At 36.2% G+C, this 25,203-nt stretch overlaps 1 protein-coding gene and 1 pseudogene across 3 annotated transcripts; one reads left to right on the top strand and one right to left on the bottom strand.

Moving 5' to 3' along the window:
• Positions 1–348: 348 nt before the first annotated feature.
• On the top strand, positions 349–3,351 carry LOC120088017 (ankyrin repeat family protein). The gene is given in 6 exon segments (XM_039045038.2): positions 349–568; positions 570–966; positions 1,363–2,122; positions 2,270–2,306; positions 2,386–2,519; positions 2,782–3,351. Coding segments are annotated over 6 exon segments (1,782 nt in total). The 5' UTR covers positions 349–484; the 3' UTR covers positions 3,152–3,351.
• Positions 3,352–3,398: 47 nt separating this feature from the next.
• LOC120088019 (fasciclin-like arabinogalactan protein 7 pseudogene) lies at positions 3,399–4,926 on the bottom strand (annotated as a pseudogene). Of its 2 annotated transcripts, none has more exons than XR_016523914.1 (2): positions 4,794–4,926; positions 3,399–4,335 (listed from the first exon to the last, which is right to left on the bottom strand). The product of XR_016523914.1 is annotated as a fasciclin-like arabinogalactan protein 7 pseudogene, transcript variant X2 (transcript). The 2 variants fall into 2 exon arrangements; XR_016523913.1 differs by lacking the exon at positions 4,794–4,926 and adding an exon at positions 4,684–4,785.
• Between the last annotated feature and the right edge of the window lie 20,277 nt (positions 4,927–25,203).

Genomic DNA, 25,203 nt, shown 5'->3' with positions numbered 1-25,203 from the left:
CGCTTCAGCTCACACTTTCCTATTTAGGGGAAAACTTCTAATGCAAGGGACGAACAAAGACTTCCTCATTCAACATGGGATCATGAAAATAACTAAAAACGAGTGAGAAGTTTCTGTCAAACAAGAAAAAGGATGAAGAAAACTGATTAAAAGGGCAGTGAAATAGTTGGGAAAATATGCCAAAAATGATAGCAAAGGCCGAGTATTCCGAACTTCCGTGTGTTTTTAGTTATCCACTGACTTACAAAAGTGCAATCTTTATAACAAGTTTCAACCCCTTATTCTTCCTGGATCACTGTTTCCATCGTCTTTATTCTTTGACAATCAGAAGCGAGGAACAAAAACGAAGAAAAGAAGAAGAATCGAGTACTCTCTCACTCTCTTATGGCAAACTTTTAGGAATTACTTAAACCCCACAAACCCCTAAAGACGTTTTAAAGTTCTTCGAATTGGAGCGCCTGATTTCGAAATCTCAACTTACCCAATGCCCCCAAGGCGCAATAATCCTTGGACTTTGGACCTCGACCCAGACCTTTACGGAATCGATCTCGACCCATCTGATTTTCGGGTCGTCTCTTCCCCTGAAGAAGGTCCCAAACGGTGACATTTTCTCTGCATCTCGTGCTGGAGATGTCGACCGCCTTCGCTACCTGCTTGAGTCCGGCGTCAATGTCAACGCTCGCGACCAATGGGACTCTGTCGCGCTTTACTATGCCTGCTTGGCCGGACATCTTGACGCTGCCAGAATGTTGCTCGAGAGCGGCGCTATATGTTCGGAGCATACATTTGATGGCGATAGGTGCCATTATGCTGCGCTTAATTTGAAGGTCCGGAAGCTTCTGAAGGCATTTGAAGCCCGACCGCCGCCGCTCGGTCCATTGCAGGCTGCGTTGCGTGAAACTTTCTTGGGGTGTAGAGCTAATAGAGTGTATTTGGAGCAGGTGGAGAGCTTTCATCATCCTTCAGGTGAAGTTTTCAGTTCTGGGTTCGAATCTATTGGCTTTATTGATTCTATTTTGGAAACTAGGTATTGAGACATCCAATTTTTTCCCATGAGGTATTTGGTTTTTTTGTTCCATTCTTCATTTAGCTTTGATAGTCTATGAAATGTCAATCAATGAATCCAACCATTGGAGGAGTTATTGGTGCCTTTTCTCTGTCTAGTGAGTTTGCCCTGCATTTGTTTCTTATCTGTCCTAGTTTATAGAAAATGAAATGAACAATTAGATCATGTTTCATATGTTAATCCACAGCAGGAGTTTGTGTTTATTCTGTATCTATCAGCCAACTGCAATTTACCTGATGTCCTTTCCCTCATCCCTGTATTTGTTTGCCAATGCTCATATGATGACCATCTAGCAGGTGTTCCTTTCAATTCAGAATCCAACTATGAGTTCTTCCCTCCCGACGTTTCATTTATTGTTCAAGGTAGGCCGATTGAAGCTCACCGAGTTATCCTAAGTGCTCGCTCTCCTTTCTTTAAGAGAAAGTTTCAAGTTGATTGGAAAGATCGCAAGGAAGTTAGATTCTCAAAGGAAAAGCTATCTTATTCAGCTCTATACAGTCTCCTTCACTTCTTTTATTCTGATAGACTGGAGGTTGCTGTAGATGATATGGAAGACCTTATCAGAATTTGCAAAGTATGCAAATGCGAATCGTTACTCAAAATTCTTGAGAAAGAACTGGTTCACCAAAAGTATGCCCAGTATAAAGCTTTGGGTGATGTTGACAGCTCAGTGAAAAGGTTCATCTTGCAGGGTGTTTCCCTTCCTGAAGAAGACCGCCTTCCAGCAGCTTTACAGCGGATGCTTCAGATTGCTCTAGCCAACTCGACTAGGGAATATGGCCAAGACTGTGATGCTAATGATTTACCTTTACTTGCTAGTAAAATGCAGACCAATGATCACATGGATGATCTTGCAGATATTTGTGTTCGAGTTGATAAAAAGTCTTTCCGCTGTCACAAAGTTGTTTTAGCATCGAGGTCAGAGTACTTTAAGGCAAGAATATCTCGCATCAAGGATTTTGGTGAAGGAAAAAATGAAATCTCAGTTCACACTCTTCCATTTCTTGAAGAACATGATTTGAGCATGGAAGCATTTGAAAAAATGATAGAGTATATGTAAGTTCTGATTTATCCCACCCTTTTTAGATCACTGTGGTTGGAGATTGCCTCTGCAGTTTTAAGCAGAATCCTTTAATAATTCTTCAAAATAAGCTGTGATCCCGTCCACTTGTTTGAAATAATTTGGTTGTTGGTTGGTTTCAGGTACACGGATTGTTTGACGGATATAGATCCTGATCAGGTATATTTCTAATGCCAACTAGAACTGCTTGCAAATTCTTGATGGTTCTACTTCTAAATTTTTGTTGTCGATTGAGTAGGCGGAAGAAATGTTTGATGCTGCTTCGAGATATCTTTTATTCCCTCTTAAGCGAGCCGTAGCTGATGCTTTGCTGCCACAATTGGAAATGGTTTCTCCAGCAGAACTGTGCCAATGGTTAATACTGTCCGATATGTACGTCAATATTTTTCATATCAATCCTCAAGTATCTTCAATTTTGTAGAAATCACTAGCTCTTGCGTTGTTCACTTTTTAACTATAAAAACCACATCTTTCTGATGTTGAAGTAATCCCATGAGTTTTAGCTATTTGTAGAATAACCGAGGTAAGCTAAACTAAATTATGAAATTCAGCTGTATGGTGATTAGACAATTGACTGAAACATTTACATGTTTTTGAACTTTGGACTCAGCTATCAGTGGTTTTCTCCTTCCAGGTATGGTGTTATCAAGATTCGTGAGTATTGTTTGGATACAATGGCTTGCAATTTTGAGACATTTGCTGATACTCGAGAATTCAGAGAGATGCTATTGACACTCCCTCCACCATCAGGGGATTCCTCGCTCCGTACAACAGCTCCGAGCGCTCCAGGAGCTGCAGTGAATACAGATCAAGGCAACCTTCTTGATGATCTACGAGAGAAATGGCTTGAAGCTGAAGCTGCTGAACTTGATAAGAGAGATGAAAGTGCCCTGCTTTTTGATAAGCGTCTTGAAATGCTAATGCTCATAGCAGAACAAGAAAAATCTGATGAATCACCTGATGAAACTGGTAACCATCCTGCAGTATCTGCCTCTCCTATCTAGTTTAGATTGAATGGAGAATTTTGGATTGACACATTGTTTATTCAGGCCGTCACACAAATGTCCCAGGATAATTTAGTTGGGGGTTTTGTAACTTTAGTCGCTCCATCATTGAATCATAAATTTCTTTTTAGGTGTTTCATTTTTTGTAATATATTACAAAAGCTTGTGTTGTAATAAATGTTTACTCGTTCATTGTTTAACTCGGTCTCTCTTTACCTTTTAATACTCGTCTGGAGCAACATGAATCTAACAAAACCGTCGTATGCCATTGCATTAAAGAATTGGAACATAATAGCTTTGCAACATTGCACTAAACAAAATTGAAACACAGAGAAATAAACTGTAGTGAAAATACTTCATCTTTATCCATCCTCACTAAAATAGGAGCAGTCCACCTGAAATTGCTAAAACCAACTGGCTCCAGATTGCTCCTCCGGAAATCCTAAAGGAAGAAGACGGTGACTCTGCCGATGATGGAGAGACACTGCCCTCAGTTTCAGCAGATGGAGTATCAGCAGCAGGAGCAACGTTGGGGCTCGGTACTGGAGCCGGGGTGGGAGGGAAATCATTACCAAAGATTGCCTCCGGAAGGAGTACATGATCGACTTGGTAAACTGCAACAGGATCGGTTGAAAGCACACTACTACTCACTTTTGTGTTGGTCCAGCCTGAGCTGATGTGTACAGTGCCAGATGCATCAGTAAAATTCAATGTGTACTGCTCACCGGCAAATGTTGTAATGGGACTCTTTTGGCTAAGGTCGTTGAAATCAGCCAGGGTGTAGTAATGTGGTAAGCCATGAAAGAGTAACAGTGACTTGAGTTGGTCCTTGGTGAGATTGGACAGAGAAGGCTTCTTGAGGGATGAAAATGCAGTATCTTTTGGCACAAATATGGTAATTCCCTCTTCAGAATCGTTGGCTTGCTTTTGGAAGGTGTCAATGACTTTAGTGGATTCAAGGTAGCCAAGGAACTTGTGGAAGGGACCAGCTACTGTGAGCAAATCAGCGAGGATGACAGATTTGGCAGCTGGTGCCGGTGCCGGGGCTGGTTCCGGTGCAGGAATCGGGCTAAGTGCAGGAGGCTTAGCAGCAGTTCGAGCATGTGTCGGTGAAGAGCACAGGAGTATCAGCCAAATACCAAACAAGAGAATCATGTAAAGTTTCATCTTTTTCTGTTTTGTCCCTGAAATTCACAAATGCCATCAAATTAGTTTCTTCAGATGAATAAACCAATTCAACTACAAAGAAAAAGAAATGCACGTCCAGAAGAACCCCATTTCTAGAAACAGAAACCAGAGTCCTTATATTCGGTTTCTGAATTCCTAGTATAACTCATTTAGCAGAAATAGGGAATAAAAAGAAAAGATCACAAGAACTCAATTGCATGTTATGCATCAGATGACTCAAAACATCATTAGAGAAAAAGCCTTAGGCAATGCATGTGAAGAGAAGCAGCAATTAATACAATGGCAAACAATTCATGTGAAGAGAAACAAAGAAAGAAGCAGAAAAAGGGATGAAGAAAAGTAACTGGAAGAAGGCAAAAGCAGAGAAGGATGAAGAAAAGTGGAGAAAAAAGAGGAGTATATAAATGAGTAGTGTTGGGAATGTAAAGAAGGGAAGGTGGAAGTTACAACTTACAACTTACAACTGGTGAAGGGTGTATATTATGGAATTGCAGACCCCAGCGGTGGTTCTATTTGTTCCTTATAAGGGATGAACAAAATATTAACAAGACGGAGACATGTAGGTTGCTCTTTCACTATCATACAAACATCTAATTAATGTTGTTTGTCAATATCCCTTCCACCTATGCCCCTTACCTGCCTTTCTACCTCATACTCATCATTTTCTTCCATTCTTACCATTTTGGATATGATCATCTTGTAATTTTGGATCCAATCATCTTGGACTGTAGAGTTAGGGAAAATAAAACATTAAAGCAAACGTAATCAATCAATCGTAATATAAAAAGTGGGGCCATTTCAATACGTTTCAGAAAACTAGTTATCAACATTTTCTGAATTATGAATAATAAAAAAAATTCATGTCCTTAACCATTTTAAAATCATTCCTAAACATTGGGCCGGGAAGATGTTTCAAAGCCTATGATGGTTTAAGTTTAAGAATGTTCAATTATATGTTTCCGTAAACAGATGTTAAATTAGCTGATGATGAGCTTACATGACATGATTAAATTAAAACTTTTGGAAGAGAAATTTGGCTATCTAAGAAGTCATTTTTTCTTTTTACCAATTCGTTAGGAATTTTAGAAAATTGAATAACGAACGTGAAATGTTTCTCTCATATGATTTAATTCCTCTTCTAAATTTTGTGCTGACTCACTAAATATTATGCTACGTAGATGAATTGTAAGTTAATTATAACATTCCTATTAGTATAATTGAGAAATATTAAAATGTAGTTTGACTAAATTGAAACTATTTAAATAAGGACTAAATTGAAAAAAACAATAATAATAATAAGGGACCAAAAACATAGTGGTATTATATCATGTGAAATAGAAGCAAAAGGGAAACACTCCTCTACTTGTTTATGGGAACTTCCTTTGGTAATGAGTTTATTCTTTGACATGCTTTCTCAGTAAGTTTAATTGAATCCCCAAGTAATGCTTAAGAAGTAGTTGGTGGCTTTTGGATGATTATTAATGCACTCGTGTGATAATTGAGGTATGCTCGTTTGGTATGTAAATTTATTTATACAATTGTATACGTTTTCAAAGTTTTATGAAGATTTGTAAATCTAGCTAATTTTCTTTAAATTATAGTGTTTGTAATTAGAGGTGGGCATCCTTGGATTTTTATAATATAAAAAATAGTTTGTTACTAAAAAAAAAAAAAAAATCTAATTTTTTGGTAATTTTGAAAATAAAGACGAAAATAGTTTGAAATATCACTATGATTAATATACTTTGGATTTCATTTTATTTTGATCATTATTATAGAACTTCCTAACAATTACCAAATGAAAATAGAGATTAAAGAAAGAAATATACAAGAGATTTATAGTGGTTCAATTCTTAGGAGGAATCTACATCCACTAGCAAGCTCACGATCTTCCTCTATTGATTATGAGCTGATAAACATTCAAATACATAAAGTTTTTAGGAGAAAAGAAAAACTAAATTAAGTGATCATAAGCCATGCAAACTCCATTCCAACAATCAAAACTAATCTCAGCAAAATTTTCAACTTTTATCTAATTTTAATACGAACTCGTATTTTATAACAATTACCTACTAAAACTAATCTTGTAACCATTTTTTTTAATAAAGCTCGAACAAAACAAACAATCATCCATATTCATGAACAAATATTTTTTTGCAAAGGTGATATATTGTTAAAAAGAGAGTACACAAACTAATATTAAAAACGACATTTAATTTATTCAAACTTTATTAACACTCAATAACATAACCATTAGTATAAGCTTAAATCAATCCTAGAATAATTGTACCAAAAACTTGACAAAATAGCCATCCCACACCCACCCTCCACTCTAAATCATGAATAAAACAAATTAAACTTAACTAATGCTCTCATTCGCAAGATACATACAAGCAATCGTATCCTTGACAAAAACAAAGTCAAACAATGCTCCCACCCACACCCACCCCTACTCTAATCCCACACTTCTACACAATTAATTTTAAGATTATTGTAACAAACCTAACAATCATTCCACATCCATTCCCCTACACAAATTAATCTTAAACACAACATTTAACTTATTCAAACTTCATTAACAATCCTAAACATAACAATTACTCTAAACTTAAATCAAACTTAATAAAATAATCATCCCACACCCAACCCCTACTTTAATTCATGAAATTAAAAAGCAAATTATATTGAAACAGAACTAATCCCCTCACTTGCCATGTATACAAAACAAGTCAAACAAGGCTCTTAGCTATCCCACACCCGCCCCTACGTACGCTCATCCCACAAGAAAGCGATCATATATATTTCATAAAACAAGCCAGAGACAAGGCTACCATAACTATTGGAATAAACATTCGGATCAATTATCCCCTCTTAGAAAATTAATTAACTACAAATAATAATAATAATCAAGCGCATGACACAAACAATCTATATCTCAAAATAAATAATCTTGGCGACAAGCGACAACAATATAAGAGAATAAATTAGAGAGCGTCAACTAACTACTATTGGGGATGATGCCCTAAATTCTCGTGTCCTGTAGTTTGTGAACATAGTTTTGTACGAACGCTTGTGATGTATAATATATGATATTTTCTTCACTACTTGTCTTTGAACATTGGATGTTTTATTTGTTTTACCACAAACCAATAAACTAAAATCCCTGGTTGTCATTATGTAACTTAAGCATGTATGTGGAGAGACATACAAGTGGATCATGTCTTAAGTGATAACCAAAATAATCTGTAATATATGGATATTAGGAGGGAAACCTTATCCTGGTAACACTACGGATGCGGCCCACTTTGTAGAATAGTTACAAGTGTTGTGACTTGCTACAAGTGGTCTGATCCTGATCATTTATGTGGAGACGTGCGAGAGGTGGCGTCCTATACAAAGAGTTTGTATAAGACCTGACCATGAAGTGTTAACGTTTTCTTATATAACGCCGTTCATAACAGAGACTTCACTTCACTAGGATGACCATAGGTAACACAACCTCAATCTTGAGTGAGTTGGGAACTCCTGCATTTGAGGGCGGTCCTTTGATTTGCATGGGTGTGAGTGGCTAGGTTGCCGACTCAAAACTACCACTTTGGGGATTCGTCTGATTTGGGAGCTGGGAACTCAGCTACATAAGATGAAATTCACTCCTTCCCCGAAGTAGGGGTAAGTAGATAGATTGCTCCCATAAGGGCTGATCTCGGGACTTGAACGATGTGGCACCACACACCTTCTCGTGGCCCAAGAGGTGTCCACACATAGTAGGACTATGTTTTATTATTCATTAGAGGGATTAGTGGTACTTAAGGAGTTAGATGTAACTATAGGCGCAAAACGGTAAATTGGTCCAGTTGTACTTACGAGCATCTGTGAAGGGTTATCGTACTGTTGATTGGATATATTCAATGGACACAAAATATATATGTGGTAAGGAGAGTTCAGTAGTCAGTCTTTAATGGAATGCCTGACAGTTAATGGATGGTGGATCTTGTGGCTGTCCTCAAACACTGTAGCCGTGAGAGCACCCATGCCAATCAAAGGACCGCCTCATGCAAATCAAAGGACCGCCCCATGCAAATCAAAGGTCCTTTGAGGGTGGTCCTTTGATTTGCATGGGCCAGTCCTTTGATTGGCATGGGTGCTCTCACGGCTACAGTATTTGAGGATAGCTACAAGATCCACCATCCGTTAATTGCTAGACATTTTATTAAAGACCGACAACTGAACTCTCTTTACCATAGATATATTTTTATGTCCATTGGTATAACCAATCAACAGTATGATAACCCTTCACAAATGCTCGTAAGTACAACTGGGCCAATTTATCGTTTTGTCCCTATAGTTACATCTAACTCCTTAAGTACCATTGATCCCTCTAATGAACAATACAACATAGTCCTACTATGTGTGGACACCTCTTAGACCATGAGAAGGTATGTGGCGCCACATCGTTCAAGCCCTAGGATCAGCCTTTCAGAGAGCAATCTATCTACTTACCCCTACTTTGGGGAATAAGTGAATTTCATCTTGTGTAGTTGAGTTCCCAACTCCCAAACTAGACGAATCCCCAAAGTAGTAGGTTTGAGTTGGCGACCTGGCCACTCACATCCATGGAAATCAAAGAATTGCCCTCAAAGACAGGAGTTCCCAGCTCACTCAGGATTGAGGTCATGTTACCTATGGTCATCCTAGTGAAGTGAAGTCTCTGTCATAAACGACATTATATAATGAGATATTAACACTTCGTGGTTAGGTCTTATACAAACTCTTTGTATAGGATGCCCCGGCTCGCATGTCCCCACATGAATGATCAGGATCAGACCATCTGTAGTAAGTCACAATATTTGTAACTATTCTACAAAGTGGGCTGCATCCGTAACGTTATCAAGATAAGGTTTCCCTCCTATATCCATATACTACAGATCATTTTGGTTATCACTTAAGACATGATCCACTTGTATATCACCATATACATGCTTAAGTTACATAATGACAACCAGGGATTTTAGTTTATTGGTTTGTGGTAAAGTAAATAAAACATCCAATGTTCAAGACCAGTAGTGAAGAAAATATCATATATTATACATCACAAGCGTTCGTACAAAACTGTGTTTACAAACTACAGGACACGAGAGTTTAGGGCATCATTCCCAACACTATGGTTATCCTATGAAATGTTAATCTCTTCAACCAACGGTGTTATAAAGAGAGATTAATCATTGTGCGGTCTGGTCTTATACAAACTCTTTGTATAGGATACCTCCACTCACATATCACTACATGAACGATTAGATAACATTATTTGTAATACTTTACAATTTTTCTAACAATTATAAAGTGAGTCGTATCCATAGTGTCACTAGGATAAGGCACCCAACGTTTTCCATATACTACAAACCATTTAGGTTAATACTTGAACATGATCCACCTGTATGTTTACCATATATTGTTTAAGTTACATAAAATAACCTTGGATTTTTCTTTAATGGATAATTGCATATATAAAATAATCAAACCATTATTTCAAATAACTTATTAACTATGAGGTTTTAGGGCATACATCCCAACAATCTCCCACTTGAACTAAAGTTGGTGAGACATAAGCAATGAGACATGTATCCTAGGGCACACTCTATACCTAACCTGCTCTCTCACTTGCCCTAGCACATTAGAGACAAATTCTTCTTTGCAAATTGGATGCCTCTAATTGTTCTTCTCCACTATATCTCTGGAAATGGACCTAACTTATCGAAGTGCTTTTGAGAGAAAAGGGAATTGTGTTTTTCAGAAAATAATCCTTTGTATTCTTGAGAAAAGTGAAAGATATTTTAAGAGAGAGAGTAGTTTTTCACGTAAAAACTGTGCTACTGGCTAATGCAGACTCTACATTTTTAAGAAGACAGGGGAAGTGCAACTCCCCATTCTCCATAAACTACCAACTCCCGTGTAATGCATGGGAGCTTAATTTAATTTAATTTAATTTAATTTAATTCAATTCAATCAATTAAACATTTGAATCATATTCATGTTGGGATCTCTATCATAAATCTCGTAGTCTATAAAATTTTGTAAACAAATTTTAATAAATAAAATATATTTTTTTTTCATTTAAATGTTATTTATCAATTGTAGAACTCAAAATCCAATACACTAAGATCCAAGATTACTTAATATAAATTGAATAGTATGTGGTTGACGTACAAGTAAATTATGTTTAAGTATATGGATTTGGGTGCCTTATCTTGATAACACTATTGGATACGACCCACTTTGTAAATGTTATAAATCTTGTAAGTGTTACAAACGATTTGATCCAAATTGTTCATGTTAAGGCATATAAGTAGAGATATCCTATACAATGAGTTTGTATAAGACTAAACCACAAAATATATAATCTCTCTTTATAGAACTGATAAATGAAGAGATTGATATTTCAAACGATAACCATATAACTTGATCTTAATCCTAATTGAATTATGAACTCCTATTTATTAGGGTCATTCTTTGATTTGTATGGATGAGAGTGACCTTAGTTGTCGACTCAATATTCCTACCATTTTGGGGAAGATACCAAATGAGAAGTTGGGAACATAACTTCATAAGATTAAATTCACTCCATCCTAACTTTAGGGTAAGTAGATAGGTTGTTCCCTTAACTGTTGACTAGGGGACTTGAACAATGAGATCTCACCCTTTCACTGGCCTAAGAGAGATTTAGTTTATGGTTGGACAATAAATAGATTATTTATTAGAGTATTAATGGTACTTAAGGAACAAGAGGTAATTATAGGGATAATTACGAGAAACTCGTGAAGGGTTGACTTACTTCAAATGGTTACATTTATTTGTTTTTAAGAAGGTAATTACATTTACTTAGAGAGCTCTCTTAGAAGAATTATGACTCACCTTCTCTCCCTCTAGAAAAAAAATCTTTTTGCAAAATGTAAAATAGAGAAAAGTTCACTATGTTTTCTCCCTACCCTTTCACAAAGGATCCTACAATCCTCATTGTTCCAAGAGAATAGTGGAGAAGACCATATTGGTGGTGTCTGAATCAAACTAATTCGTGGTGTTGTGCTTTCAAGGTTCGGTGAAGTTTTGTAGAAGAGTACTCCAAAAGGTATTTTGATTTACACTTTTATCTTTCCTATTAAACTTGCTTAAACTTATGTTGATTTTTTGTTATGTAAAAAATTATAGTAACAAAATTTTGCAGAAGTGATCATACTCTTCTACAAAAGGAATTCAATTCATTCAATTAATATCAAAGTCTATTTTTTTCTGCTTTCAATTTTTGTTCTGGAATTTTATAAAATAAAATGGTGGGTTCAATTTTTTCTGTACATGTATGATGTATCGTTTTAAAATTGAACTTGCATAATAGATATTTATAGATTTTGCCATTTCGATATACAATTTACTTTGTTTCGACCAATATTAGGGCCCATTGTTTTGGGCAAATTACTTGTAAATCGAGTCTTTTAAGTCTTATCATTCTTGGTATTTTTTACTATGAAAAAGACTAAAAAAAGAGGTAAATTTGGAATTCAGAGTGCAAACTCGAGAGGTTTTTGTGCAGGTGCTATCTGACCATCATCTTTTGTGCATCATGAAAAGCATCTGACTATCTGACTGACATTGTTTGTTCGTCATGGATTCTCCTAGAGATTGGAGTTTTATCTAGGCATGATTGATGCGAAAGTTGGTCGAAAGTTAGGGTTTTTGAGTCCTCATTTGAGAAGATCTTCACAAATTATTTATCATGGAGATGGAAAATTTAAAATAATTATGATTTTATTTTTTTATTTTAGGAATGCCAAAATCCAATTTATTATTGCTATTTAATTTAACAATGCATTTGATGTATGCTTTAAATTATTTTAATTTGTATGTTGCATATAGTATACCATATAGAATAAAATCTCACTATAGATTAAGCATGTCGTGCATTATATTTAAATATAATTGTTATGTTTAAGGTTTAGTTTTTTTTTTAAAGTATGTACACTCATGGTATATATTATATGGTATGCATGATTATAATATAAGTGTTATGTTATATAGTTTAATGTATGATTAAAGAATGTATACTATATAGTTTTATTTTCATTGAATATGCATATAAACGTTATATTATGGTTGTTAAAGAAAATAAATGATGCATGAAGCATGACATTAAATAGTTTAAATATAATTATTATATTAGTAATGTCATTAGATGCATGTTATAGACTTTAATTTCTTTAATATAAAAGTTATATGACATAGAAATTAAAAACTATAATAAAGAGTTGTATGCAAACAGAGGGTTTTAATTAATGTTTTTAAAAGGTTTAAAAATTAGAAATTAAAACTTTATGTTAAAATATTTCAAATAAGATTAGAAATATGATAATCTTTTACTTGTTTTAATAGGATTAAAATAAGATAATAAAAGATTAAATTTATAAACTATTGACTAAGTGACTTTTGACTAGGAACATTCTGTCTAGGATTAGGGTATTTAAGCTGATCATAAGGAACATCCCTATATGAGAACCGATCTAGAGGGTGAATTAGTCAACATTTTATAAGCATGCAATAAGTAACTAAATTTTATTAAAATGTTTAATAAATGATTAATCATATGTTGTTAAACTATCCAATATAAGTGTTATATTGGGCCAATTAACATCACTTAGATAAGTGACTTAGCCTAAGTTTACCTAAGTAATGAACTGTAATTTATGAAATATTTAGTGGGAGAATAATGATATATATTTTCTCTCATGTTTTCTACTAAAGCTCACATTGTGAGATCCATACTTGACCTCGTGGTGTCTTGGGCGCATCCTTCCTTCGGAAGGTGTTTGTATGAGTCAATATCAAGATAAATGGAGAGAGTATTTATAGTAAGTGGGAGAAGGATATGTGTCAACATTCCTACGATCTCCATCATCAGCTTGTAAAGTGAAATTTCATACTCGGCCTCGTGGTGCCCTAGGTGCACCTTCCCTTGGAAGTTGTTTGTATGGAATCAACATCGGGGCAAACTCCAGAAATGGATTAGGTTGCCTTAGTTTTTATTCCAATTTGTCTTTCTCTTAGGTAGACCTATTGGGGTCGAATTTTGGGATCTAAAATGGAGGGTTACATTTACAAGAATTCATTAAATAAGTTAATGTTTTCTTGACAAAAAATAATGGTAACTAAACACCACAGGAATAAGAGTTACTTTAGTGTATTGTTTGGTTGAGAATGTCTCAATTTGTGAAAGAATAATCGACTACCCTTTGGTAGCTTTTAATTCTAAATCACTGAAGTATCAGTGCAATATAATATGAGTTTAAGGGTTTTCATTATTATGCTTCTTAAAATTAGATTGGTTTTTTTTGAAGAGTTATGCAGTTTTCTAACTTAGATTAAAATTTGTTTATTTAAAAAGAAACAATGACTAATGTTATTATTAACTTGCTTTCTGTTGATAAACTTACTGGTGATAATTACACAACATGGAAAAACCCTATCAACATTGTGTTGGTAGTTGACGTCATAAAATTTGTCTTAATTGAGGAATATCCTCAAATCCCGCCTCTAATACCGCATGAAATGTTCGAGAGGCATATAAAAGATGGATTAAGGCCAAAAAGGCCCGTGCATATATCTTGGCCAACTTATCTAAAGTTCTAGCCAAGAAGCACAAGAACATGGTCTCTGCTAGAGAGACATGAAATCGTTGCATGATATGTTTGGACAACCGTCCTCGTAGATCAAGTATGATGCTCTCAAGTTCATCTTTAATGCTTGGATGTAAGAGAGGACCTCTGTTAGAGAACACGTTCTTAACATGATGATCCACTTCAACATGACTGAGATGAACGGGTCAGTTATTAACAAAGCCAGCCAGGTCAGTTTTATTTTGGAGACTCTTCCGAAGAGTTTCCTCTAATTCTATAGTAATGCTATCAATGCTGTTATGAATAAGCTAGACTACAACCTAACTACCTTTCTTAATAAGCTGCAAACTTACTAGTCCTTGATGAAAGTCAAAGGAAAACATGGGAAGGAAAATATTGACAGCTCTTCTAGAAACTTTCACAAAGGTTCAACCTTTGGGACTAAATTTGGACATTCCTTTTTTGAATCTAAGAAGTGGAAGAAAAAGAAAGGTGGAAAGGCAAATATTCCACCTAGATAATTGATTAAGAAGTCACTAGTCATGTTTGTTCTTCTTTATAGGGAATCAGTTCCTGGAAGCAGTTGGACACTAGCGAGATGAGCATGAAGGTTGGAACAAGAGAGGTTGTCTCCACCATTGTCGTGGGGAGCATTAAGTTATCTTTTAAAAAATCTTTTTTTGTTATTAGATAATGTTTATTTAGTTCCTAATATAAAAAGGAACTTAATTTCAATTGCATGTCTACTTGAACAAATGTACTCAATTTCTTTTAATGCAAATAAATCGTTTATTTTCAAGAATGAAGTTGAAATTTGTGCAGCATCTTTAGAAGATAACTTCTACGTGTTAAGACTGTTAGCATAAAAAATGCTCCTCAATACTGAGTTATTCAAAATAGCAACGACTAAAACTAAAAGATAAAAAGTTTCTCCTAAAGAAAAGACCCACCTTTGGCACCCTAAGACTAGGTCACATAAATCTCGATAGGATTGAGAAATTAGTAAAGAATGGACTTTTAAGTGAGTGAAAAGAAAATTCATTACCAGTATGTGAGTCATGCTTTGAAGGCAATATGACTAAAATACCTTTTACTGGAAAAAGTTATAGAGCCAAAGAACTTTTAGAACATGTACATCCAGACTTTGTGGTCCGATGAATGTTAAGGCAATGAGAGGTTTTGAATATTTCATCTTTTTTATAGATAATTAGTCAAGATTTTAGTTTCTTTACCTAATGCTTCATAAGCCTCAAGCTCTTGAAACTTTCAAAGAGTATAAGACTGAAGTTGAAAACTTATTAGGAATAACAATAAAAACACTTCGATTTGATCGAGGTAAAGTATATATGGATTTAAGATTTCAGGACTATATGATAAAACATGGAATCACATCCAGACACTCAACACCTGGTACACCTCAACAGAATGGTGTATCTGAAAGGAGAAATAGAACGTTGTTGAACATGGTTCATGAAGGAATACACAAGCATGCAACGGAAGCAAACAAAATCAATAAGCACTCCAAGTACATTTAATTTGAGTTCTAAAGCATGCATATTCAAGTGGGTTTCAAGTTACATACCTTTTGATGAATACTTCCAATTCTAAATCAACAGTGAACCACCAAGAAATCTTCTCTACTATTTTCAGCCTTGAATTTGAGTGGTGGAACTCAAATTTTAGTGAATTTGTTAAGTTAATGTTATGGGTTTTGGGAGGAAAAAGATGAAGTCTGTAGAAAACCAATTTTCAGCTTCAATGCCTTAACGTTTTCTCAGCCAATTTTTGAAGTGTTTTTATTACTTAACTACATGCAGGTAACATCGGTAATGGAATTGGCCAATAGCTACTTCAATTGGAGAGTAGATTTGTGTGAAGATGCATGAGTTGCACCTCATGCTTCAAGATGAAAGTGGGGAAAACCCATATTCATGTTTTTCCAATTTCCAATTTTTTTCCTTTCAATTAATTCTACAATTAATCTAATTTTGATTTAATTAATTCTTAATTAATCAAATCTAAAATTAAAAATTCAATTTCTTAAATTGAATTTTAAAATTGGAAATTAATTTGATTTTTAATTAATTAAACATATTTAATTAATTAACTAATTTAATATCAAATATCAAATTAATCACACATTTAATTTAAAACATGAATCTAATTCATGTAATTAATATCTAAATCAACATTTAAATATTATACATTTTCCAATTTTGTTTAATTTCAAAAAATTAAACTTTAATTGTATCAAATATAATTATGCAAACCCTAATTTGAATTTGAACTAATTCAAATTCAAAAACCCTATTTTCAATTTGAACATTTTCAAATTGAAATTCAATTTAAACAATTCAAATTGATATTATTCCAAATTCACTCAATTTAATAATTCAAGGTGTTTATGTTTTACAAGCTAGTAGAGGGACCTTATGGACCTACAGATCATGAGCTCCAACGATTATGATTAATTTGCTAAACTTTTTAGATCGAATCTGTGAACCCCGAATCCCACTTTTACACTTAAGTGTGTTTTCTTATTTAAATTGCCTTAATTTTCCACTTAATTGTGTGTCCCTATTTAAATTTGTATAAATAAGTTGAGTAAGTTGATGAGAAAGTTAGTATGGAATGGTGAAGAAAGAATGGGGATTTGAAAGGAGAAAATAATATTGGAAAAGTTGGGGGAAAATTATTAAGTGGGAATTAATATAGGAATTAAGTACGTGAAATTAATGTGGAATAATATGAAGATTAAGTTTGGAAAATTTGGGGAAAAATATGGCTAAGTATGAAAAATTAGGTGAGGTACGGAGTAAGGAATTAAGGAAAAATATAGAAAATATCATTTTGGAATTATCCTGGAAGATCCGTGTAAAAATATCATTAAGTGGTGAGTAAACGGGTAAAAAAAAATTATATACGGGGAACAATGATCACAGTAGCTAAGAGTGAGATCGTTGAGAGTGAGATCGTTGAGAGTGAGATCAGCGAGATCGTTGAGAGCGAGATCATTGAGATCGAGACCAGCGAGATTGGAGAGGAAATGGGAGAGAGCGAGATTGGATAGAAGATGGGAGAGAGCGAGACCAGCGAGAAAGTTGGAGAGAGCGAGAGTGGAGAGAGCGAGATTAGCGAGAAAGCTGAAGAGAGCGAGAGTGGAGAGAAAAGTTAAAGCTGGAGAGAGCGAGAGGGAGAGCGAGATTGGAGAGAGCTGACCAGCGAGATTGCTGGAGAGAGCGAGAGTGAAGAGAGCGAGACCAGCGAGAAAATGGGAGAGAACGACACTGCCGAGAGTGGAGTGAGTGACACTGCCGAGAGCGGAAAGAGCGAAAGCGCCTATGCGTTAGCCTTGCTTTGTCCGATTCGAGCGTCACGCCCACGCCTCGCCTATGCATTGAACGGCCGAGCAAGTTTCTGGGCAATGTATTTGGACGTGTTGGGGTAGATTATGCATGTAAAAACCCTATTTTGAATACAAACAAAGCTTGAAAACGTAAGGGCAAACGTCAATTAGAATCGAGGTGTCCGATTAAGAGAAATTCTTAAAAGTTAAGAAATTGTGTTGGATGCGGTTGGGAATAACACATTGAACTAAGGTGAAGTCAGCTTACGTTGATAAAGGGAGGATTAAACATTTGGCCATGCAGCCAAGTAGGTGTTGTCAATCCCACAAGCAATTTGAACGCCTATAAATAGGGAGTTGGGATTTCATTTTCAAATCACACAAAAATCATAAATTTCGTAGAGAAAGTAGAGGGCAGTGAGGGTTCAGAGGAATATGTCAACTTTGGACGAGGAGATCTTCCAATATACTCGTGCGTTTGGAGTGATTCCAAAGCTATCTGAAAGCTCTGGAAGTCTAGTTTTCAGAGTAGGGCTGCCAAAGGAAAAGGCTCAAAGGAACTAGGCTGGAGGTTGAGAAGAAGGTAGAAGGGTCAGACTATTGAATCAGTCTGGGCCAGTCTCGAAGATTTTGAGATTCCGGCCAAATCACAAGGAATTATGAGCTGAACGTTTAGGATAAGATTCCTAAGAAATTTTAGAATAAGTTTGTAGAAGGCAGTATTTCCAAATAAGGTTCGGAACTATAAGTAATCTAAGTTGTAAGTTGAATCTGGATTCTAGGGGTGAAAAAGGGACCCGAGGAGCTACTAGAGTGAAAAGTTCCTAAGAGTTCGAGGTGAGTGGCTAAAATGTTTTCGAACTAAAACGTTTTTAAACTGTTTTGATTACAAACGTTTTATAAAAAGCATGTTTGCAAAAATAATTCTCATGCCTACTAGTTTTATAAAGTGGTTTTCAAGCAAGATCTGAATTGTGTTGTGAACGCATGCATATTGTTGAAAAACTATTTACATATGTATATGTATTGATTTTATCCAGCATGCGTTACCATCTTTAAAGCCATGTTGTATATGTGTTATACTCTACACGCTTTAAAGAGAAAAGTTGTTTATAAATAGTTTTGGTAAAATGCGATGCCGAAGTACAAGGAGAAGGCATCCACCCAACTAGATACTGAAGTACAAGGAGAAGGTATCTATTGGTACTGAAGTACGTTTGAGAAGGTACCAAGCCAAAGAGATACTGAAGTACGTTGGAGAAGGTATCCTAGTAGCTCGATACTGAACTACAAGGAGAAGGTATCTGAGCAGTAGTACCTAATGTGTGAAGGTACTTAGTGTGGCCACAGGTGAATAAAGTCAGAGATTGAGCAAAAGAGTTCTCTCTGGACTAGTAGTTGGTGTTGGGATTATTTTACCAGTTATACGGTACTTTAATTTGAGAAATGATTTTACTATTTTATGTTTAAAACAGTTTTATATACATTACGCTTGGAAATTATTTATGCTGCAAAAGTTTATATTTCAGATAAAACTATTTTCTGAAATTATGCATGAGAATTTACTATGTTTTTTCGGTCACTCACTATGCATAAGCTCACCCCGTTTTCAAATATTTTTGTTCCCTCCAGGTAGCGGTCAAATTCTCTAAAGACAGCTCAGTATCTGCTCTGCCACTAAAGGGCCAAAAGACTTGTAACCGTTTTGCTAGGTGGTTACTGTTAATATTGTACACATGTTACTATTGTTCATATAGGGACTAGGGTTTGTGGGTTTTGGGACTTGTAAATCTAATGTTGTAAATACTCTAAACATATTAAGTTTCTAAGTTAATAAATTGTGGGCCTACAGCCGCCCCGTTGCATATAATTTGTATTTGGTATCAGAGTTATTCCGCAAGAGTTTTTAGGCAGTAAGTGTCAGCCTAAGGGTTGATAACTGCTGCAGTCACGCCCTTCTCTAGGCTAAGAGGGTGATCTGGGGTGGGGTGTGACAGTTTGGTATCAAAGCATAAGTTTTTGGGACAATTGAGGAATTAGTTGATACCAACTTGGTATCAAAGGATGGGTTATACGTAAGTTTGGGAAAGATTTAAGCTAGCTTAGTACTAAAACATAAGACTTTGGGTGAAAGAGAGAGTTCATGCATTAGATTAAGTCCCATAAATAAGTCTTTAACATGTGTACCTAATAATTAGGCAAAGATGCTGAGGAAAAGAGGCAGACTGAGCAAGCAGACTGTGAAGAGGAATATTGACCCTACCAGTGGAGGTCTTGAGGTCTCGTCAGACCCAGATCTGAAGGGGAAAAGAGTTAAAGACTCAGTAGAACAGGAGGCAACTTTTGAAAACGAGTCTAGTACACCAAAGGTGGGTGTAGATCCTGAGATGGAGGATCGAGTGTTCGATAGAGTCACTCAAAGATTAGCGGCGAGTGTAGGATCAATTCAAAATGATCCAGAAAAGAAATTCGGCGTCGAGAGGCTGAAAGCTTTAGAAGCCACGACATTCGATGGAGCCACAGATCCATTAGATGCTTAAATCTGGTTGGATTTGATTGAGAAGTGTTTTAAAGTTATGAGATTCCCTGAGGACAAGGTCGAGTTAGCGACATTCTTGCTGCAAAAAGGGGCTGAGAAGTGGTGGAAAGTAATAGAGGCTAGACGAGGTAGTTTAGGAGCTATGACTTGGTCTGAGTTTAGACAAGTATTTGAGGATAAATACTACCCTAGTTCTTTTAAAGATGCGAAGAGGGAGGAATTCCTTAGGCTAACTCAGGGAGTAATGACGGTTGCTGAATATGAGCAAAAATTTACTGAGTTATCTCAGTATGCCCTCCCGATCATCACGGAAGAGAAGGAGAGGTGTAGGAGATTTGAGAGTGGCCTAAGAAGAAAAATATGTACACCTGTTACCTCTACATCTAATTGGGTGAATTTCACTCAGTTAGTTGAGACCGCTATCCGAGTAGAGCAGAGTGTAATGAAGGAGGATGAACTTTAACCAGGAGAAGGACAGTTTAGAGTGCCTGGAGAAACAAGAAGTAAAAAATTTAGATCCTCGTTCTCTGGACAGTCGGGGATAAGGAGTTTTGGAGGCATGAGCCAACAAAGTTTGAGTCGAAAGAAGTCAAGACCTGTAGCTAAACAAAGTGGTAGATCAGTATCAAGTCGTGATAGTGAGACGATGGCTAGTATGAGGAGGAAACCACTTTGTGTAAACTGTGGTAGGCCTCATATAGGGGTATGCTATGGTAATAGAAATGTGTGTTTCCAGTGTGGACAAGCTGGGCATTTCAAAAGAGATTGTCCTCAGCTAAGTTGTGGAACACAAAATGAATAAAGACAAGTAACACAGACGGGGAAACAACCTAGAACGATCGGGACTAGGGGAGAAGGATTCAGTGTAGCTAAGCAGAAAGGAGTAGCTGGACGACCCCAACAGCAACCGCAGCAACAACAGGGTAGAATGTACGCTATGACACACTAGGAAGCGGAAGAAGCTCCAGATGTTGTAACTAGTATGATAACTTTATGTAATCAATCCGCTTATGCATTATTTGATCCTGGTGCTACACACTCATTCATATCTAGTATGTGTGCATTACATATAGATAAAATACCTGAACGTATGGATGAGGAATTATTTATCTCTACGCCTGTAGAAGATACTCTAGTGGTACATGAGTATTATAGGATTTGTGAAGTAATTCTTGGAGACCAAAGTTTTTGGGTCGACTTGATTCCATTAGAATTATTAGAGTTTGATGTTATCTTAGGTATGGATTTCCTAAGTAAACACTATTCCACTATGGATTGCTTTAGAAGAGAAATAGTATTTAGGAAACCCGGTGAAAAAGAAATAACTCTGGTAGGAAGTAAAAGAATACTCCCAGGAAGTTTAATATCAGCGGTAAAAGCTAGAAAACTGTTGAGTAAAGGATGTAAAGCTTATTTAGCATCTGTAGTAGTTTCCCAAGATAAGAAACTAAAACCTGAGGATGTACTGGTAGTACAAGAATTCTTAAATGTGTTCCCTGAAGAATTACTAGGCTTACCGCCTGATAGGGAAATGGAATTTACTATTGAGTTAATTCCTGGTATTGCACCTATATCCTAAGCACCATATAGGATGGCCCCAACGGGGTTGAAAGAATTAAAAGTTCAATTACAGGAACTTGTGGATAAGGGGTACATTAGACCCAGTGTATCACCTTGGGGAGCGCCAGTCTTGTTTGTTAAGAAGAAAGACGGTACTCTTAGATTATGCATAGACTATAGACAGCTGAATAAAGTGACCATTAAGAATAAGTACCCACTGCCTTGTATAGATGATTTGTTCGATCAGTTAAAGGGAGCAACAGTGTTCTCTAAGATAGATTTGAGGTCAGACTATCACCAATTGAAGGTGAAAGACACAGATGTTCCTAAAACTGCATTCGGAACTAGATATGGACATTTTGAGTTCCTAGTAATGCCGTTTGGACTGACAAATGCTCTTGCAGTATTTATGGACTTGATGAATAGGATATTCCATTCTTATCTGGATCAGTTTGTGATAGTATTCATAGATGACATACTAGTGTATTCCAGTAGTGCGGAAAAACACAAAGAACATCTAAGGATGGTATTACAAACTTTATGAGAAAAGAAGTTATATGCCAAATTTAGTCAGTGTGATTTTGGTTAAATCAAGTCATATTTCTTGGGCATATAGTTTCAGCTGATGGAGTTAGTGTTGATTCCCAAAAGATAGAAGCAATAGTTAATTGGGAACGACCTCTGAATGTAACCGAAGTACGCAGTTTTCTGGGTTTAACAAGTTATTATAGGAGATTCGTGGAGGGTTTTTCTAAGATAGCCCTTCCATTGACAAACCTGACCAAAAAAGATGTGAAGTTTGAATGGTCGCCAGAATGCGAGCATAGTTTTCAAATGCTGAAACAAAGGTTAGTATTAGCACCAGTATTAACTCTACCTACACCAGGTAAGGAGTTTGAAGTTTATTGTGATGCATCCCGACAAGGATTAGGATGTGTGCTGATGCAGGAGGGAAAAGTAGTAGCCTATGCTTCGCGACAGTTAAAGAAACATGAATGTAATTACCCTACACACGACTTAGAATTAGCAGCAGTTGTGTTAGCTCTAAAATTGTGGAGACATTACCTGTTTGGTGAGCGATGTCATATATTTACAGACCATAAGAGTCTAAAGCATATCTTTGATCAAAAGGAACTAAACTTAAGATAGAGAAGATGGCTGGAATTGATTAAAGATTATGACTGTACAATTGACTATCACCCAGGTAAAGCAAATGTGGTAGCTGATGCCTTAAGTCGAAAAATTAGATCAGCTAGAGCTAGTATCAATTCAGTGAAGGGTACACTGATTCATGAGTTGTATAATGCTAGGTCAGCATTATCAGTCGGTCAAACTGGAGGGTTACTAGCTTCATTTCAAGTACGTCCTACGCTCGTAGAAGATATTCTATGTGAACAATTAAAGGATTCAGATCTTCAGAAGTTAGCTGAAGAAGTTGATAAAGGATTGAGGACAGATTACCAATTAGGAGCTGATAAAGTACTATTAAAAGAAAGTAGAATATGCATACCTAAAGATCTACCAAGGGAGGCAAGTATGAATTTGAGTTATTCTCATTTAAAGTTTGAGATAGAATTGTTAGGTGGTAGATAGCTTGGTTTAACATCTAGCTTAGAGATAGCTAGGAGAGGTATCATTGGAAAACTAAGGAATACTCAGGTTCGGTAGAAAAGGGAAGTTAAGCCCGAGATATATTGGACCGTATGAGATAATAGAAAGGATTGGTCCAATGGCATATCGATTGGATTTGCCTCCAGAATTATATCGTGTTCATGATGTGTTTCATGTGGCAATGCTTAGAAAGTATATGCCAGATCCTACTCATATATTATCTGAGCAACCAGTACAGTTGAAAGAGAATTTGTCATATAAGGAGAAACCAGTGGAGATTCTGGACAAAAAGGAACAAGTCTTGAGGAATAAGACAATCCCATTAGTAAAGGTGCTATGGCGGAATCATGCTATGGAAGAAGCAATATGGGAAGTTGAGGAGCAAATCAGAAATAAGTATCCGCAGTTGTTTAACTGACGGACTTGTGGCGAAATTTCAAGGACGAAATTTTATAAGGAGGAGGTAAATGTGAACCCCGAATCCCAATTTTACACTTAAGTGTGTTTTCTTATTTAAATTGTCTTAATTTTCCACTTAATTGTGTGTCCCTATTTAAATTTGTATAAATAAGTTGAGTAGGTTGATGAGAAAGTTAGTATGAAATGATGAAGAAAGAATGGGGATTTGAAAGGAGAAAATAATATTGGAAAAGTTGGGGGAAAATTATTAAGTGGGAATTAATATAGGAATTAAGTACGTGGAATTAATGTGGAATAATATGAAGATTAAGTTTGGAAAATTTGGGGAAAAATATGGCTAAGTATGAAAAATTAGGTGAGGTACGGAGTAAGGAATTAAGGAAAAATATAGAAAATATCATTTTGGAATTATCCTGGAAGATCCGTGTAAAAATATCATTAAGTGGTGAGTAAACGGGTAAAAAAAATATATATACGGGGAACAATGATCGCAGTAGCTAAGAGCGAGATCGTTGAGAGCGAGATCATTGAGATCGAGACTAGCGAGATTGGAGAGGAAATGGGAGAGAGCGAGATTGGATAGAAGATGGGAGAGAGCGAGACCAACGAGAAAGTTGGAGAAAGCGAGAGTAGAGAGAGCGAGACCAGCGAGAAAACTGAAGAGAGCGAGAGTGGAGAGAAAAGTTAAAGCTGGAGAGAACGAGAGGGAGAGCAAGATTGGAGAGAGCTGACCAGCGAGATTGCTGGAGAGAGCGAGAGTGAAGAGAGCAAGACCAGCGAGAAAATGGGAGATAGCGACACATTAGGATTCTTACCACAAAGTGATCTAAAAATTATTGCCACATATTGTTTTCCTTACTCCCTGAGTTTGACCCTGGGCTTACCAGGAAACTCATTAGGATTTATACTTGGGTCCTATTGAGAAAACTTGTTTGAACAACACATTTTCTATCACCACAACCCGTACCATTATCTCATCGCATAAAATAATGCATCACCGGGCAACCCCAAATTCTGAAGTGACGTAAATTTCCTTTGCATCCTCTCCAGAGCTCGTAAGGTGTTTCAGAAACACTTTTCAAGGGAACCATGATCAAAATATATATTGCAGTCTTAACTGCATAACCCCAAAAAGAACTTGGTAACTGGGCATAACTCATCAGGGAAGAAACCATGTCCAACAAGGTTCTGTTTCTCCTTTTTGCCACACCATTTTGCTGAGGTATGGCAGGAGCTATGAGTTGAGACTGGACTCTATACTTTATCAATTAGTTTTGGAATTCCAAGTCCATATACTCACCACATCGATCTGATCGAAGTGTTTTAAGTTTTTTACCTAATTGATTTTCAACCTCAGCTTTATATTCTTTGAACTTTTCAAATGTTTCAGACTTTTGGTGCATTAGGTAAATATGCCCATACCTAGAATAGTCATCAATGAAGCTGATGAAATATTCATACCCTCCTCTAGCTCTAACATTCATCGGACCACAAAGGTCAGAATGTTTGAGTTCTAAGGATTCTTTGGCTTTAAGACGTTTTCCATAAAAAGATATTTTAGTCATTTTATCCTCAAGACATGATTCACAGGGGGTAATGAATTGTCTTCTAACTTATCTAGATGACCGTTCTTAACTAGTCTCTCAATCATGTTGAGATTTATATGACCTAGTCTCAGGTGCCAAAGATAGGCATTTCAAGAAACTTTCCTTTTCTTATGAGTCTCAGC

This window comes from Benincasa hispida, chromosome 10 (genome assembly GCF_027475165.1).
Source record: "Benincasa hispida cultivar pf3 chromosome 10, pf3_genome.v1.1, whole genome shotgun sequence".
Taxonomy (NCBI): Eukaryota; Viridiplantae; Streptophyta; class Magnoliopsida; order Cucurbitales; family Cucurbitaceae; genus Benincasa; species Benincasa hispida.
Note: the sequence above shows the minus strand (reverse complement) of the source record. Positions and strands in the feature narration are given on the sequence as shown.